We start from the raw sequence: 13258 nt of genomic DNA on the forward strand, positions 1-13258 counted from the left end.
CAAAGGCTCTGCTCTTGGCAGTAAGAGGTTTATGCTAAAATAGGCTGGTATTTTGGTCTCACCCTCTTTGCCTTCGGACTTGCCCACTACTAGAAGGTGACCCGCGAGAGCGTCTCCGAAATTGAATTCAGCTCTCAGGACCAGAAGCGGTTCAGCACCCCTGTTTTAGTCTGTCAGTGGAGACAGTGAAGTATAATAGAATTGCCACTTTTACGTCTCTCATGAGCTTCCTAAATTCACTGTGTGCCCCTCCATCCGAAGAAATTTCCTGCCAGTATCAGAGAACTGGTTTCTTGGAGCATATCTCTGAAACACTCTGTGTAGCTGAAAACTCGCTTGCTAGATGGCTAGTGATCAGAAGAGGTCTCTTGGCACTCACTAGGCTGCCTGATCCATGTCTGCAGGCTCATTTGTGCCAGGGGCACCATGCTAGAGAACGCATAATTCTGTATTTAATTGTATTTTCAGACTGCGGTTTTAAGCATTTCTATTTTCTACTGATTTATAATAATAATATATTTTTAAAAAAAATCTTACCCGCCTCTCCATTTTGATCGAGGCGGGGAACAGCAATAAACGATAAAATACATAAAACTGAATTAAAACATAAAATGCATTGTTAAAAACATCCTAAAAACATCCCAAAACATTCTAAAAACATCTTAAAATTCCACTGGATAGGACTGCCGGAAGAGATCAGTCTTGATAGCTTTCTTGAATGCTAGTTAGACTGTTAAGTTGATGAGTCTCCTCTGGCAGGCCATTCCACAGTCTGGGAGCAACAGAAGAGAAGGTCATAGAATCATAGAATAGCAGAGTTGGAAGGGGCCTTCAAGGCCATTGAGTCCAACCCCCTGCTCAATGCAGGAATCCACTCTAAAGCATCCCTGACAGAGGGTTGTCCACCTGCCTCTTGAAGACCCCCTAGTGTAGGAGAGCCCACCACCTCCCTAGGAAACTGGTTCCGTTGTCGTACTGCTCTAACAGCCAGGCAGTTTTTCCTGATGTCCAGCCGGAATCTGACTTTCTGTAACTTGAGCCCGTTATTCTGTGTCCTGCACTCTGGGAGGATCGAGAAGAGATCCTGGCCCTCCCGATCATCCCAGAGTGCAGGACACTGAATAATGGGCTCAAGTTACAGGAAGCCAGATTTCTCTGGGTAACAGTTGTTATGCTGTACTTCGTAGTTTTAATTTTTGTGAAACCCCCCCCAGAGAGCTTCGGCTATTGGGTGATATAGAAATGTAATAAATAAATAATTTTTGGCCAGTATTTTTTTTGGTGTGTGCATGTGTCTTGTATGCTACACCCAGAGCTATAGGGAGAGCGTTGTGCTGTTTGCTTCTTGAATTAAAAACTACACATTTCGCTCTTCCCCTCTGGAAGCTGAAGAATTTCACCACGATCCTGTGCAGAATTACGTGTAGCTAATTCTGAGAGTGCCTTGGACTGCAAGAAGATCAAACAAGTCCGTACTCCGGGAAACAAAGCCAGACTGCTCACTTGAGGGAATGGTATTAAAGGCAAAACTGAAGTACTTTGGCCACATAATGAGAAGACGGGACACCCTGGAGAAGAGGCTGATGCTAGGGAAAGTGGAAGGCAAAAGGAAGCGGGGCCGACCAAGGGCAAGATGGAGGGATGATATTCTGGAGGGGACAGACTCGACCTTGGGGGAGCTAGGGGTGGCGACGGCCGACAGAAAGCTCTGGCGTGGGCTGGTCCATGAAGTCACGAAGAGTCGGAAGCGACTGAACGAATAAACAACAAAAGCCCACGTAATTCTAAGCTCGGGTGTGCTTAACTCCGCATCCGATTGACGTTTCCAAATGTGGCCTCCCCTCTTCCTCCCTTCCCCCCCATGTTACTTGTTCATTTACTAGTACTCGGCTTCTGCTTCTCACGCAGACAGAGCGGCAAGTTTCTCGCTGGTTCGCGCAGTGCCTCCGGGAGCAGTCCATGGTGCTTGAAATCATCTTCATTTACTATGCCTATTTTGAGATGTTACCTGAGGAGCTGCTCGGTTTTGCCAAGGTGTTCAAAGAGCAGGGCTTTGGCTCTAGGCAGACCAACAGACATCTGGTTGATGAAAGCATGGACTACCTCGTAGACCGTATCGGGTGAGTGTGGTGCCTCTGACCAATTAGGCCTTTACAGACCATCTAATAATAGAAGAGGATGTCGGTGCGTCTGTCGGCACCTAGACAGCTGCTTGGTCCTAGGTGTGGTAGAAACTGATAGAGAAAAATGCTCTTCCTTTTTCTGTTGATGGTCCTCTCTGTCTGTTTGTGAACTAACAAGTTCTTAAAACGGGAAGTCTTCTAGCATGCTTTGGACACTTATTTTAAATCCCAGCACTCTCAAAACAAAACAAGGGGGCTGTTTGAAGAAGGATGAAATCATTGTGTTTGTTCCTCTGTTGCCTCTTCCACTTCTGATTCTCTGTCCGCCCCCCCCCCCTCCTCTCTACATTTCCAGGCACTTCAGTTCACTAATTCTAGTGGAAGGCATGGAAATCGAGTCTCTGCACGACCGTTTACTGTACGACAGGAAAGAGGAGCATAAATTTGGCAGCGGCCAAATCTTCCAGGTAAACCTGTAACAAAACCTGTGTTTGCAAATGATGGCTACAAAATAGTATTCAGCGTTCATAAGTTGGCACGCTTGTCTATCGATCCTCAGTGAGACATCAATAACGAAAGGGGGGAAGTGCAGAGCTGCGGCAAAGATGGGCAGTGTGATAACATCATGGGAGCGTTCGCTTCTGCCTCCACAATAACACACTGTTCAGTTCTTTGGGCTGGAGCTTCCTGTGAACTCCCAGAGATCAGTAGATACTTTGTTGGAGAAGTGAGCAGGAAGGAGAGATCATGGTTCACTGGTTGGTGCACTATGCAAGACTGAAATCAATCCCCTTCTACCTTGCAAGCTGCTGGGCTTTTGGTCCAGGAGTTTCCTTGATACTTGCTTGGGCCCTCAACTTCAGCCAATCAGTTCTGTGGGTTAGCGTTCTGTTCTGCCTTCTGAACTCTGGTAAGACCTGAGTTCCAAGGCTCTGTACAGGGTTTTTGGCAAAGCAGGTTTCTCATGCAGGCAGAAATGGGATGAGGACAGCACCATGGAGAGCTCCGAGTGATACTGGGCTGGAAGCCAGGCAAGCATGTCTGTGGCCCTGTTCAGAAGACACCTTAAACCGTGGCTTTAACCACGGTGAATAAAGCAAAAAGCCTTATTCACCCTGGTTAAAGCTGTGGTTTAAGATGTCTTCTGAACGGGACCTCATGTTGCTCCAACAAGCAGCATATCCTGACTAAGCCTTAAGTAGGGCTTTAGCTTCCTTTCCATTGGTTTGCCCTGCCTCCACACTGGTGGAGGTCTTTTCTTTTCACCCGGCCTGGTCTATTTGGGTAGCCTCAGGCTGTGGTATGCTGGTGTCTTCACGGATGGAGCTCTCAAAGTCTGAGGATGTTACTGCGACTTCCTCTGGATGCAGCAGACAGGTTCTAGGGTATTCCTTGAGAACTTGGCCCTGAGAGGGTGGACGCCGCATGACGCCTTTCTGTAACAAGAGTCCTCTCCATGAACAGTTAATTCAGGAGCAGCCTCTTCTGGGAAGGAGGCTTTGGAGTCCTGGTTCATGACACTTAGCCCACTGGGTGACTTCGGGCCGGTAACTGACTCACCGACCTCACAGGGTTGCTGGGAGGATAAAATGGGGAGGAGGAGGAGGACCACGTGCACCGTCTCAGGCTCCTTGGAGGAAAGGCAAGATGTAAGTGTAATCAATAAATAATGCGTATATTCACTTTAGGCAGAGGAAATAGCTGTAGAATTTGTAGTCGCCTCTTTGAGCTCCGCCTGTCCTCAACCTGAAATAATTCCGGCAATTTCTTCAAAGTACTTTCATCTTGAAATACCTAAAACACAGGCCCAGGAAAGGAAGATGCTCAGTTCCTGAGCGATGGGGAAAGGCCTGCTTCTTCTCTTCAGGGAAGAAACAAAATAAGAGTGCTCGAACTCGCATTTCTTGTGCTCAGATATTTAGCACGAAATGCTTGCTAGTTCAACTCTTTTTTGTGCCCTGAGCAGGAGATGGATTGCCTGCTGCTGACTCTAGGGGATATCTCCCATCACGCGCCTGTCCTCTTGGCCTGGGCTGTGCTTCGCCACACGTTGAGCAAAGAAGAGACGACGGCCGCGATCCTGCGCATGGGCAGCACGGCCATCCAGCTGAACGTTTTCCAGTATCTGACGAAAATGCTCCGGTCCGTAAGGAGCGAGGGACAGGTGAGTCTTAATGTAATCTCACGGGAGGGATCTTGAGGTGGGGCGGCCGTCCTCTACCTGGTGCCTTCCTGGTGTTGGATGGGGGACGTTGGAGGGTTGCACTCCAAAACATGTTGGAGGCGCCAGGCTAGGGGAGGCTGTTTTGAACTATTCCACTGATGCAGCCCCACAACCTTGGAATGGGGCCCATGATTTGGGGCATTAACGTGAGGGGCGCTTCCTGCCCTCCTATGGATTTGCGTTCTTTCCGAAGCCCGCTTGTTTCACACGGATTCTTTTGACCCCTTCATCGATGCGTCGGTGAAAGCTGAGACAAGGGACGTTAGAAATTGGCTGTTACTAAGGAGGGTTAAATCTTCCAGTTTTGCTTTATTCCCCCATTGGAATTTTTAAGATCTCGAGTTCCTTTCTCTCCCGAAGGTGAAGGACTTGGGAAATTTTAGTATTGAACTGAATTTGAAATGTGAGATTTCGTGACCTGCCTGCCTTGCAGTGTAGGTGTTAAAGATGAGCTGCCTAACAGGAAAAAAAGAGAGAGAGGCGGTCGTCCCAAGCACCACAGACATGGTTGAATCCACAGGGAATCAGGCCCAGACTTTTAAGAGCAGGTGAAGGCCTGGGCCTGCAGGAATGAATCTCTGTCGGTTTTGGTTTCTCCCACATTCTGTTTGTCAAAATCGCAAGTTCTTTTTTGTCGTGGATATGGAGAACTTTTGCGAATCTGGGGGCAGGATCTACGCTACCGCTTTAAAGCGCTTTATAACCTTTTTGACAACTGTTGGGGCCCAGGACACGCTCCATATACAGTTGTCAAAACAGTTGTAAAGGGCTTTAAAGCAGTAGTGTAGATGCGGTCTTGGTCAATTCTTAACCTAACCAAACTGAAGCAAAAATCTCACCCCGCTTTAGGTGTTTGGCCTTCCTTGGACGCTTGCGGCGTGGGCTTGTGACCCTGGCATGTGAGGTCGTAGCAGTGGCCTCGTCCACTTCCGTACTTTACTTTTGAACCAGGAGGGCTTTTCTCTCACTCGCCTCTTCCTCCTTTTGCCTTGCAGTGTGTTTACAGCACCGCGTGCATGTGCACCTACGGCCTGATCTCCATTGTCCTCACTACGCTGGAGCTGCACACTCTGGGCAATCAGCAGGTAGGAGTTGACCCTCTTCCAGCCCGAGGGCAGAGTTCCGTTCCGGGGCAGCCCTGGGTGGGAGGGGCCTAGGGCAGAAGGGGCGGCCCCAAAATGGCACATTTTAGCTTGCAGCTTTTACAGCCAGGAACTCTAAGCCTTTAGAATGCGGAGGAAAAACTCCCCCAAAGCCAGGAAACTGCAAAACGATTGGGAGGTGGGGAAAAGGGCGGCTTTAGAAATATTTAAGATACTTGTATTTTTTTAAAAAAATAAATGGATAAAAAGACCAGGATTGCTCTTCAGGCCAAAACTGCAGCAAAGGAATATCGGCCTGGCCCAAAATACGTTTAAATGCCCACTTCGAGCAACGCCGCCTTGTTCTAGCCTCAGACAACCGATTTCTCTCCTCGTCCTTTCCCCTCCACTCACCTTCCCTTTGCACGTCTTGCCATTTCAGTTTGTAAGCCCCTATGGCAGGGCTCTCCTCCCTCTGTTTTGAATCGATGTGAGCGGCTTTGGGACACAGTCAGTGCCTGAAAACCAGGATAAAAATGCAGCAAATAAATGAGCAACACAATGAACCGACCACATGTAACGGGTGTGTGTTTTCTCTCCCCCTCCTCGCCCCTGTTCCTAAAGGATATCATAGACACAGCGTGTGAAGTGCTGACTTCTTCAACCATTCCTCCGTTGTTCTGGAAGATGGTGAGTTGGCTGTCGGGCAGGTATTTGGCCCGTATTTCTGTTAGGTACTTAGCAGAGTTTAAGCAAACGCATATCAGCCTTCGAGCCTTTGCTCGGCGACAGAGTGCCCTCCTCAAAAGAAATACTCCCAGACGTGGAGTTTCTTCAGTAAAAGAATTTACTGAGGCATATCAACATGCATCATTCCCAACACATAATCTTCCATCGACCAGCAGCAACGGGGAAAAAGGAACGTTCAAGAGGCACAACTATATATACATTCAGAAACTAGATGATGACACTATTGCGTCAGTCAATTAAGGATGAGGGGGGAACGTCTCCTCTAATCTTTGACCTTTACAGTTTCATCTTTTTTTATATATATAATTTTTATTGATGTCACATCTTAAAATACAACAACATAATACTAATTAAAGCACATAAATCATTACATAAATTGCTTACAGTTTCACATTTGTAATTATCATTTTTACATGATCGCATAACGTAAGTGCTCCCCTCCACCCTTCGGGATCTATTCCTGCTTCCAAAATCTCATTGTTTCTTCTGGTGGTGGTTTTCCACTCCCCTTAGAGAATACATATTCTAGGAACTGTTTCCAAATTCCCTCAAATTCATTTACATTTGTTATACCTTTTCTTACCTTTATATTACATGTCAATTTATCATTAATAGCTATATCCCAAATTTCTTTATACCACTCTTCAATATGATAATCTCCTTGAACCTTCCAGTTCCTAGATATAATTAACCTTGCTGCTGTCAGCAAATTTGTTATCAATTCTTTAGTCTCTTTATTACACTTTAAATCTCCGTATAATGATAGTAATGCCACTATAGGTGTCTCTTCAATCTCTATTCCAACAAATTTTTTTTATCTCAATAAACACCATTTTCCACAATCATTAATGAGCAGCACCTGAAACTCTGACTCTATGCCCAGTTCTATTCAGGGCTTATCTTTCTGTAGATACATTTCCTGCCCTGACAATTTCCTCCCATTGCATTCCTTTTGACCAAAGTTTTCATGGCTTCGAAACTCCAGTTTGCAATTTTAAGAGCAGCTTCCTGTGTTTTCTCCACGTTCAAAAGTGATGCAAAGATCGCCTGACACGCGTTGGCGTTTTGTCCTGGCTGTTCCCATTTTTAAGCTCCTGCTTTAATCACTTAAGGGTCTACTTCAGCCTTCCCCAGCCTGACACACTCCGGATGTGTTGGACTACATTTCCCACCTTGCCCAGCATAGCCATGATGGGAGTTGTAGTCCAACATATGTGGAGGGCACCAGGTTGGGGAAGACTGCTTTGCGGAAGCATTCAGGTGTCTCGTTCAATGGGTATGGATGGATGCACAAAATTCCAGCTGTGAGCCAGCTGTGGAAATGGGTGTGCTGCGTTGAGAGCAAGGAACCAGCCTGTGTGAAAGGCAGAAATCGGCTTTTGATCCAGAACTAGATACACGTGTGGGTTAAGGAGTGAATGGGGGGCGGGGGGCAGGGAGCCGGGCTTCTCTCCCAGCAAATCTCACCACACCTATTCCTGCTTCTGTGTTAAAAGATTTTCTTTAGGAAGACAGTGTATAAATTTTGAAAATAGATATATGTCTGTCCACAACATAAGGCTTCATCTTCTGCTTGCAGAGAAAAAAAAATGCCCTTGAGGGTTCGTTTTACCCGTGACAGCAAGTGTATTTTGTACGTGGCTTTTCCTATATGGAAATTATCTCTGTGTTGGAAGAGGGGTCATGTGTGAAGGGGCCCTTATTCCACCGATGAAGGTGAGAACAGGTGAAATGCGATGGTTCCTCAGCCCTGCCTCTAGACCTCCCAGTGGCCAGGATTTTAGAGCAGAGCTGTGCTCCAAAGCTTTATGTATTTATTTATTGCATTTCTATAACGCCCAATAGCCAAGTTCTCTGGGTGGTTCACAAAAATTAAAACCATAAAGTACAATTTGAAGTATAAAACTTAAACCCACAATATAAAAACACCATATAAAAGTACAACCAGAACAAAACCGACCAGCAATGCAGAGATTTAAAATACAAACGTTGCCTTGGATCGACACGGTTTTTTGATCACTTTGCTTTGCGTGTCTCCCGCCAGGAACCGACGGCAGGCCTGGCCATTATTTTGGACAGCGTCTGTGGGATGTTCCCCCATCTCCTCTCTCCTCTTCTGCAGTTACTTACCGCTCTTGTTTCAGACAAGTCTACGGCAAAGAAGGTACCTTATGGGAGTTCTGGAGAGAATGAGAGAATGTGTGTTTAATATAACGATCCCCGTGTGTATTAAAAAGGAAGGCGGCGGCAGGGCGGGGGGGAGTTCTCTGATGGAGCGTTGAGCTACCTCTTTCCCGAGGTTTCTCTCAGATAAGGACATTCGTGTCCCGTGGCCACTGGTGGCGGAGGGTCCCTTTCAGGTTGCTCCTGGAGCAGCAGGACTTGTGTCGATCTGTTCAGCCACCTTCCCCAGCCAACCCCTGTCTCCCTCCTTAAAGGTATACACCTTCTTGGATAAGATGTCGTTCTACATCGAGCTGTACAAACACAAGCCGGCCGATGTGATCTCTCATGAAGATGGTACCTTGTGGCGGAGGCAAGCGCCAAAGCTGCTCTATCCCCTCGGTAAGAACATTTGCCCTACCTAACCCTAACCCATGCAGAATTGCGAAAGGATCTGACCAGTGTGCTTTTTACAAGGAATTCTGCTCCTGTGAAGACTCTGGCCATAGCTAGACCTAAGGTTTATCCCAGGATCATCCTGGGTTCGTCTCTGCCTGAGTGCTGGATGCCCTGCGTGGCACTTAGATGAACAGGTTTGAACCCAGGACAATCCTGGGATAAACCTTAGGTCTAGCTACGGCCTCTGACTTCCCCATTGGCTGTTTTTTTCCTTAGGGCTGGGTCAAACAAACCTGAGGATACCTCAAGGGACTGTGGGTCAGGTGATGCTGGACGACCGGGCCTATTTGGTACGCTGGGAGTATTCGTATAGCAGCTGGACGCTGTTCACGTGTGAGATTGAGATGCTGCTGCATGTCGTGTCAACCGCTGGTGGGTGTCTAGGAATTTGGGAAGCTGGGACGGCGTGGGGCAGGGACCATGCTGTGAGAGGTTTAACAAAAACAAAAATGAATCCTCCAAACAGACGTATAGTTTGTCAGTGATGTGCAAAGTAATGAAATAAAACGGTATCCTCTGTAAAACTATTCAATATCTTTACTCTATCCAATTCACAATCACCAATTGGTGTAACTGGAGGATGCTGTTGATGCTAACCCATCACAGGGAATTATTTATTTATTTATTTATTACATTTCTATACCGCCCAATAGCCAGAGCGCTCTGGGCGGTTCACAAAAATGAAAACCATTCAAAGTATAAAACAACAGTATAAAACCATAATATAAAATATAATATAAATTGTATTACTCGGATTATACAGAGAAACACACAAATATGTGTAAACGTTTCAAGACAATATCTCATAGAAAAACGTGTCCTCTGAATACAATAAGAACCACATCATATGTATGAATACACGTGAAACAGGAATTGCCTGATAGCCAGGAAATAGGACAAAAGCACACAAAAAGATTAAGGACAAATGTATACAAAAAGATTAGACGGTTTTCACGAGTCATGTACCGTTTCCTCCTTAATCAGTAATCTTTTTAATTATGTATTGTTAAGAAATGTCCAGACTTGAGGAGTTCTTGATATAGACTCCCGTGGTTGATGTGAAACTTGCTCGTTTTGATAGCCCAAATACTGAGTTTTATCTCAAAATGTTCATGTCCATCTGTAACAACAAAGATGCGCCACTAAAAAACTCTTGTAATAATTAAATTAATAGGGTTTTTCTGTGTAAAGCTAGAATTTTTTTTTGTCTCACTACCTGCTGCATTTGGGAACGGCGTCTGACTCACGGAAAAGATACTGAATCCATGTGTGCAACTCTCTCTTACTAGTGTAAAAACACTTGCCTGTAAATAGTTGAAAAGTAGTGGGAGGAACCACAAGAGAGCTGAAGAGGGTAATAATCTCATGGACGCTACAAACAGCTGATTTGGATCAAAGAATCGCTGACCGCGCTGGGAGCTGTAGGCCAACACACCTGAAGATCACCCGGCTGGCGAAGGCTGCCTTACGTTGCACGATCTATGTAAAATTGTTTTCAGCCCGCCTTGAAGGGTACAAGATAAAAACCGTACAAAGCGGTTGCAATAAAAATCAATCCATTCCTATTCAAGAGAACTCTGTAAAAAAGAGGTTACCGATTAAAAAAAAAGGAATAAAATCAGAAATTAACCATCGAACCCTCAGTCTGGAAAATTACAGAAAGGCTGTTGAGGGAAAGTGTGTCCAGCCACAAGTTCTTATGACTGATGCCTTTGAGCAGTATCAAGTCCTATTTCATCAGGCCTTATCTAAACCAAAGCATCTAACCCTCGATACAGTGTTTATTATGTGTATGTGCCTATTTGAACCCATTCGATGCCCTCCACAGCTTCTTTCTCTGTGCTATGCCAACAGACCCTTATCACCCCACTCTCACACATATTCAGTAAAATTGTAAATGAAGAAAAGAGCCCTTCACTTCCTTGGGGCCTGACAAACCCGCCATGGGAGCTGGTCCCTGAGGGGCGGGGTCACCACTGAGCCGGCCCCCTCCCTGGTCCTCACCATCCTAGCCGCCCTTAGTGTTTTGGCTTCTATGTCTCCGAATGCCTGAATTTGCTCTGGGAAACCGACGTGTCCGTGCTAAACGCACGTTCCCTTTCTCAGATGTGCTCCAGCACTGCCAGCGGGTTAAGCCCATCATTGATCTGGTCCACAAAGTCATCAGCACCGATGTGTCGATAGCCGATTGCCTTCTGCCGATCACGTCGCGGATCTACATGCTGCTACAAAGGTAAGTCGGCGCCTGCTGGTGCTTTATTTCTGAACCAACCAGGATGTTGGACAGTAACCTGGGCTTAAGGGGCGCAATTCTATGCCTTTCTAGACAGAAAAAGTCCTAGCATGACCCAGCCAGCGTGGCATGCTGGGAGTTGTAGGACTTTCCCCCCTCTGTTTAAACATGCACGGGATTGCACCCTAAGCCTTTCTCAACCCCCCCCCCCCCCCAATCTCCAAAGTACCTCACTGTGTGCTCATGCAGCAACAATACTTCATCTTTGAGTGTTTTGTGAAGCTCAGAGCCGCCTTTTTAAACGTCTTTTCGCAGGCTAACGACTGTGATTTCTCCCCCGGTTGATGTTATCACTTCCTGTGTGAACTGTTTGACAGTGCTGGCCTCCCGAATGCCAGCGAAGGTAGGAGACGGTTGGCCACGTCCGTTCTATCCCAGTCACCGTGTGTGTGTGTGTGTGTAATCTTTTGGGTCTCTTTTCAGGTTTGGACTGATCTTCACCCTACAGGCTTTTTACCGTTTGTGGCAAATCCAGTTTCTAGCATGAGTCACATGATCAGGTAATTTTACTCCCCCCCCCCTGCCCCCGCCCCCGGATGCTGTGTTACTGAGGTGGATGGAGACAGCTGGATATAATGGACAAAAACTCACGATGATGCTGATAATTAGAAATGAACTAAGGTTAGCCCTCCCTGACCTGTTTTGGACTACAGCTCCCACCATTCCCAACCATTGACCATGATGGCAGGGGCTGAGGGAGGTTGTAGTCCAAAACTTCTGGAGAATCCCACCTTGGGGGAAAACTGCCCTGAAGATTTGTGTGGGTTTAAGGCGGCTTCATCTATCTACTTATCGAGAGACTGTTCAGACGGCACGCTAAGCCGTGGTGCTCACCCTTTTGCAGCAAATGGTTAGTGAGTGTGTTTAAACCGTGGTTACGTAGCCACCATGGTTAGGAATGGTTCCCACGGCACGCTTAAGTCGTGGTTCATACAACACGCTAAGCCATCATGTTCAGCTCCAAACGCTTCACCACTGTGTCGTCTGAACTTGGGACATCAGGCTTCTGCATTCTCTGTCGCGCCCCCGGTCACGGCCGCCTTGCCCTCACTTTCCCCCCCTCGCCTGTTCCCCCACAGTGCAGAGGGCATGAATGCCGGAGGCTACGGCAATCTTCTCATGAGCATTGAGCAGCCGCAAGGCGAATACGGGGTGACGGTCTCCTTCCTGAACTTAGTCATGACGCTGGTCCGGGTGAGTGCTTTCAGGGGGAGGGAATCGTGCCGGGGAAGCCTGTCGTTGTGCCGTCAGGGACGGCCGCCCCCAACGTGGTGCCCTCCACATCTTTTGGACTTCAACTCCCGTCAGCCCCAGCCAGCATGGTCAGTAATACTGGGAGTTGTAGTCCAAAACACGTGCAGGGCATCAGGGCGGCCTTTGACCTGGACGCAGAGAGACTTGAATGCTGCAAAGAGTGGTTTTGCGGCTGCCTGTGTCGGGGCATTCCTGCTAACGAAAGATGCTGTGGTCTCACCTCTTCCCCTAGGGACAACTGGGCAGCACCCAAAGCCAAGGCCTGGTGCCGTGCGTTGTGTTTGTCCTGAAGGAGATGCTGCCGAATTACCACAAGTGGCGCTACAAGTCCCACGGCGTGAGAGAGCAAATCGGTACGCGTGACTCCCCTGCTTCCCCCCTCCCCCCCGAGGGGTCGAGGCTTCTCCTGTTGGGTCCTGTGCTGCTTTGGGGCATTTGTACCTTATTCCAGGAGTCCCCAGCTCTCTTGGGTCCGGGGGCATCTTTTCCACCCTGGGAGGTTCGTGGCGAGTTTCGCTGCCTCCACATGCAGTTGGAGCCAAGCGTGAGGGATTGGGCAGCGAGAATCAGAAGCCAGAATTTTTGACCGTTCTGGCTTAGTGTTTGGTGCAAACTGAAATAATTCTAGACACGTTCCCATAGGGACAAAATGTCGCAGATAAACTGGCTGGTTTGGGTCCACGTTTCCCCCCTGAAGATGGTTCGCATTTCCCCTTATTTTTCAGGGTATCTTATTGTGCAGCTGATCCATGCAATCTTGAATCTGTTCCCTGACATGGATCCTCACAGCAGGTACGCTGCGTTTAGACCCTCTTCCCCCTGCCTTCCCAATCAACGCTCAGCCCCCTGCATACTTCGTTCTCACCTTGAGTTGAGTTTCTAGTCCTCATGGCTGCAAAGGAACGAAACA

At 47.4% G+C, this 13258-nt stretch overlaps 1 protein-coding gene across 2 annotated transcripts in view; it reads left to right on the forward strand.

The window, feature by feature from the left end:
* NUP188 (nucleoporin 188) overlaps positions 1–13258 on the forward strand; it is a 174411-nt gene that overhangs the window by 8089 nt on the left and 153064 nt on the right. For both annotated transcript variants that reach the window (XM_063144830.1, XM_063144829.1), the window contains exons 9-22: positions 1909–2120; positions 2479–2590; positions 4090–4287; positions 5343–5432; positions 6054–6119; positions 8224–8343; positions 8618–8744; positions 9018–9173; positions 10908–11034; positions 11350–11437; positions 11518–11594; positions 12174–12288; positions 12581–12701; positions 13074–13140. In XM_063144830.1, the coding sequence (XP_063000900.1) occupies positions 1909–2120; positions 2479–2590; positions 4090–4287; positions 5343–5432; positions 6054–6119; positions 8224–8343; positions 8618–8744; positions 9018–9173; positions 10908–11034; positions 11350–11437; positions 11518–11594; positions 12174–12288; positions 12581–12701; positions 13074–13140 (1676 nt within the window). The remainder of the gene's footprint in view (positions 1–1908; positions 2121–2478; positions 2591–4089; positions 4288–5342; positions 5433–6053; positions 6120–8223; positions 8344–8617; positions 8745–9017; positions 9174–10907; positions 11035–11349; positions 11438–11517; positions 11595–12173; positions 12289–12580; positions 12702–13073; positions 13141–13258) is intronic.

This window comes from Elgaria multicarinata, chromosome 19 (genome assembly GCF_023053635.1).
Source record: "Elgaria multicarinata webbii isolate HBS135686 ecotype San Diego chromosome 19, rElgMul1.1.pri, whole genome shotgun sequence".
Lineage (NCBI taxonomy): Eukaryota > Metazoa > Chordata > Lepidosauria > Squamata > Anguidae > Elgaria > Elgaria multicarinata.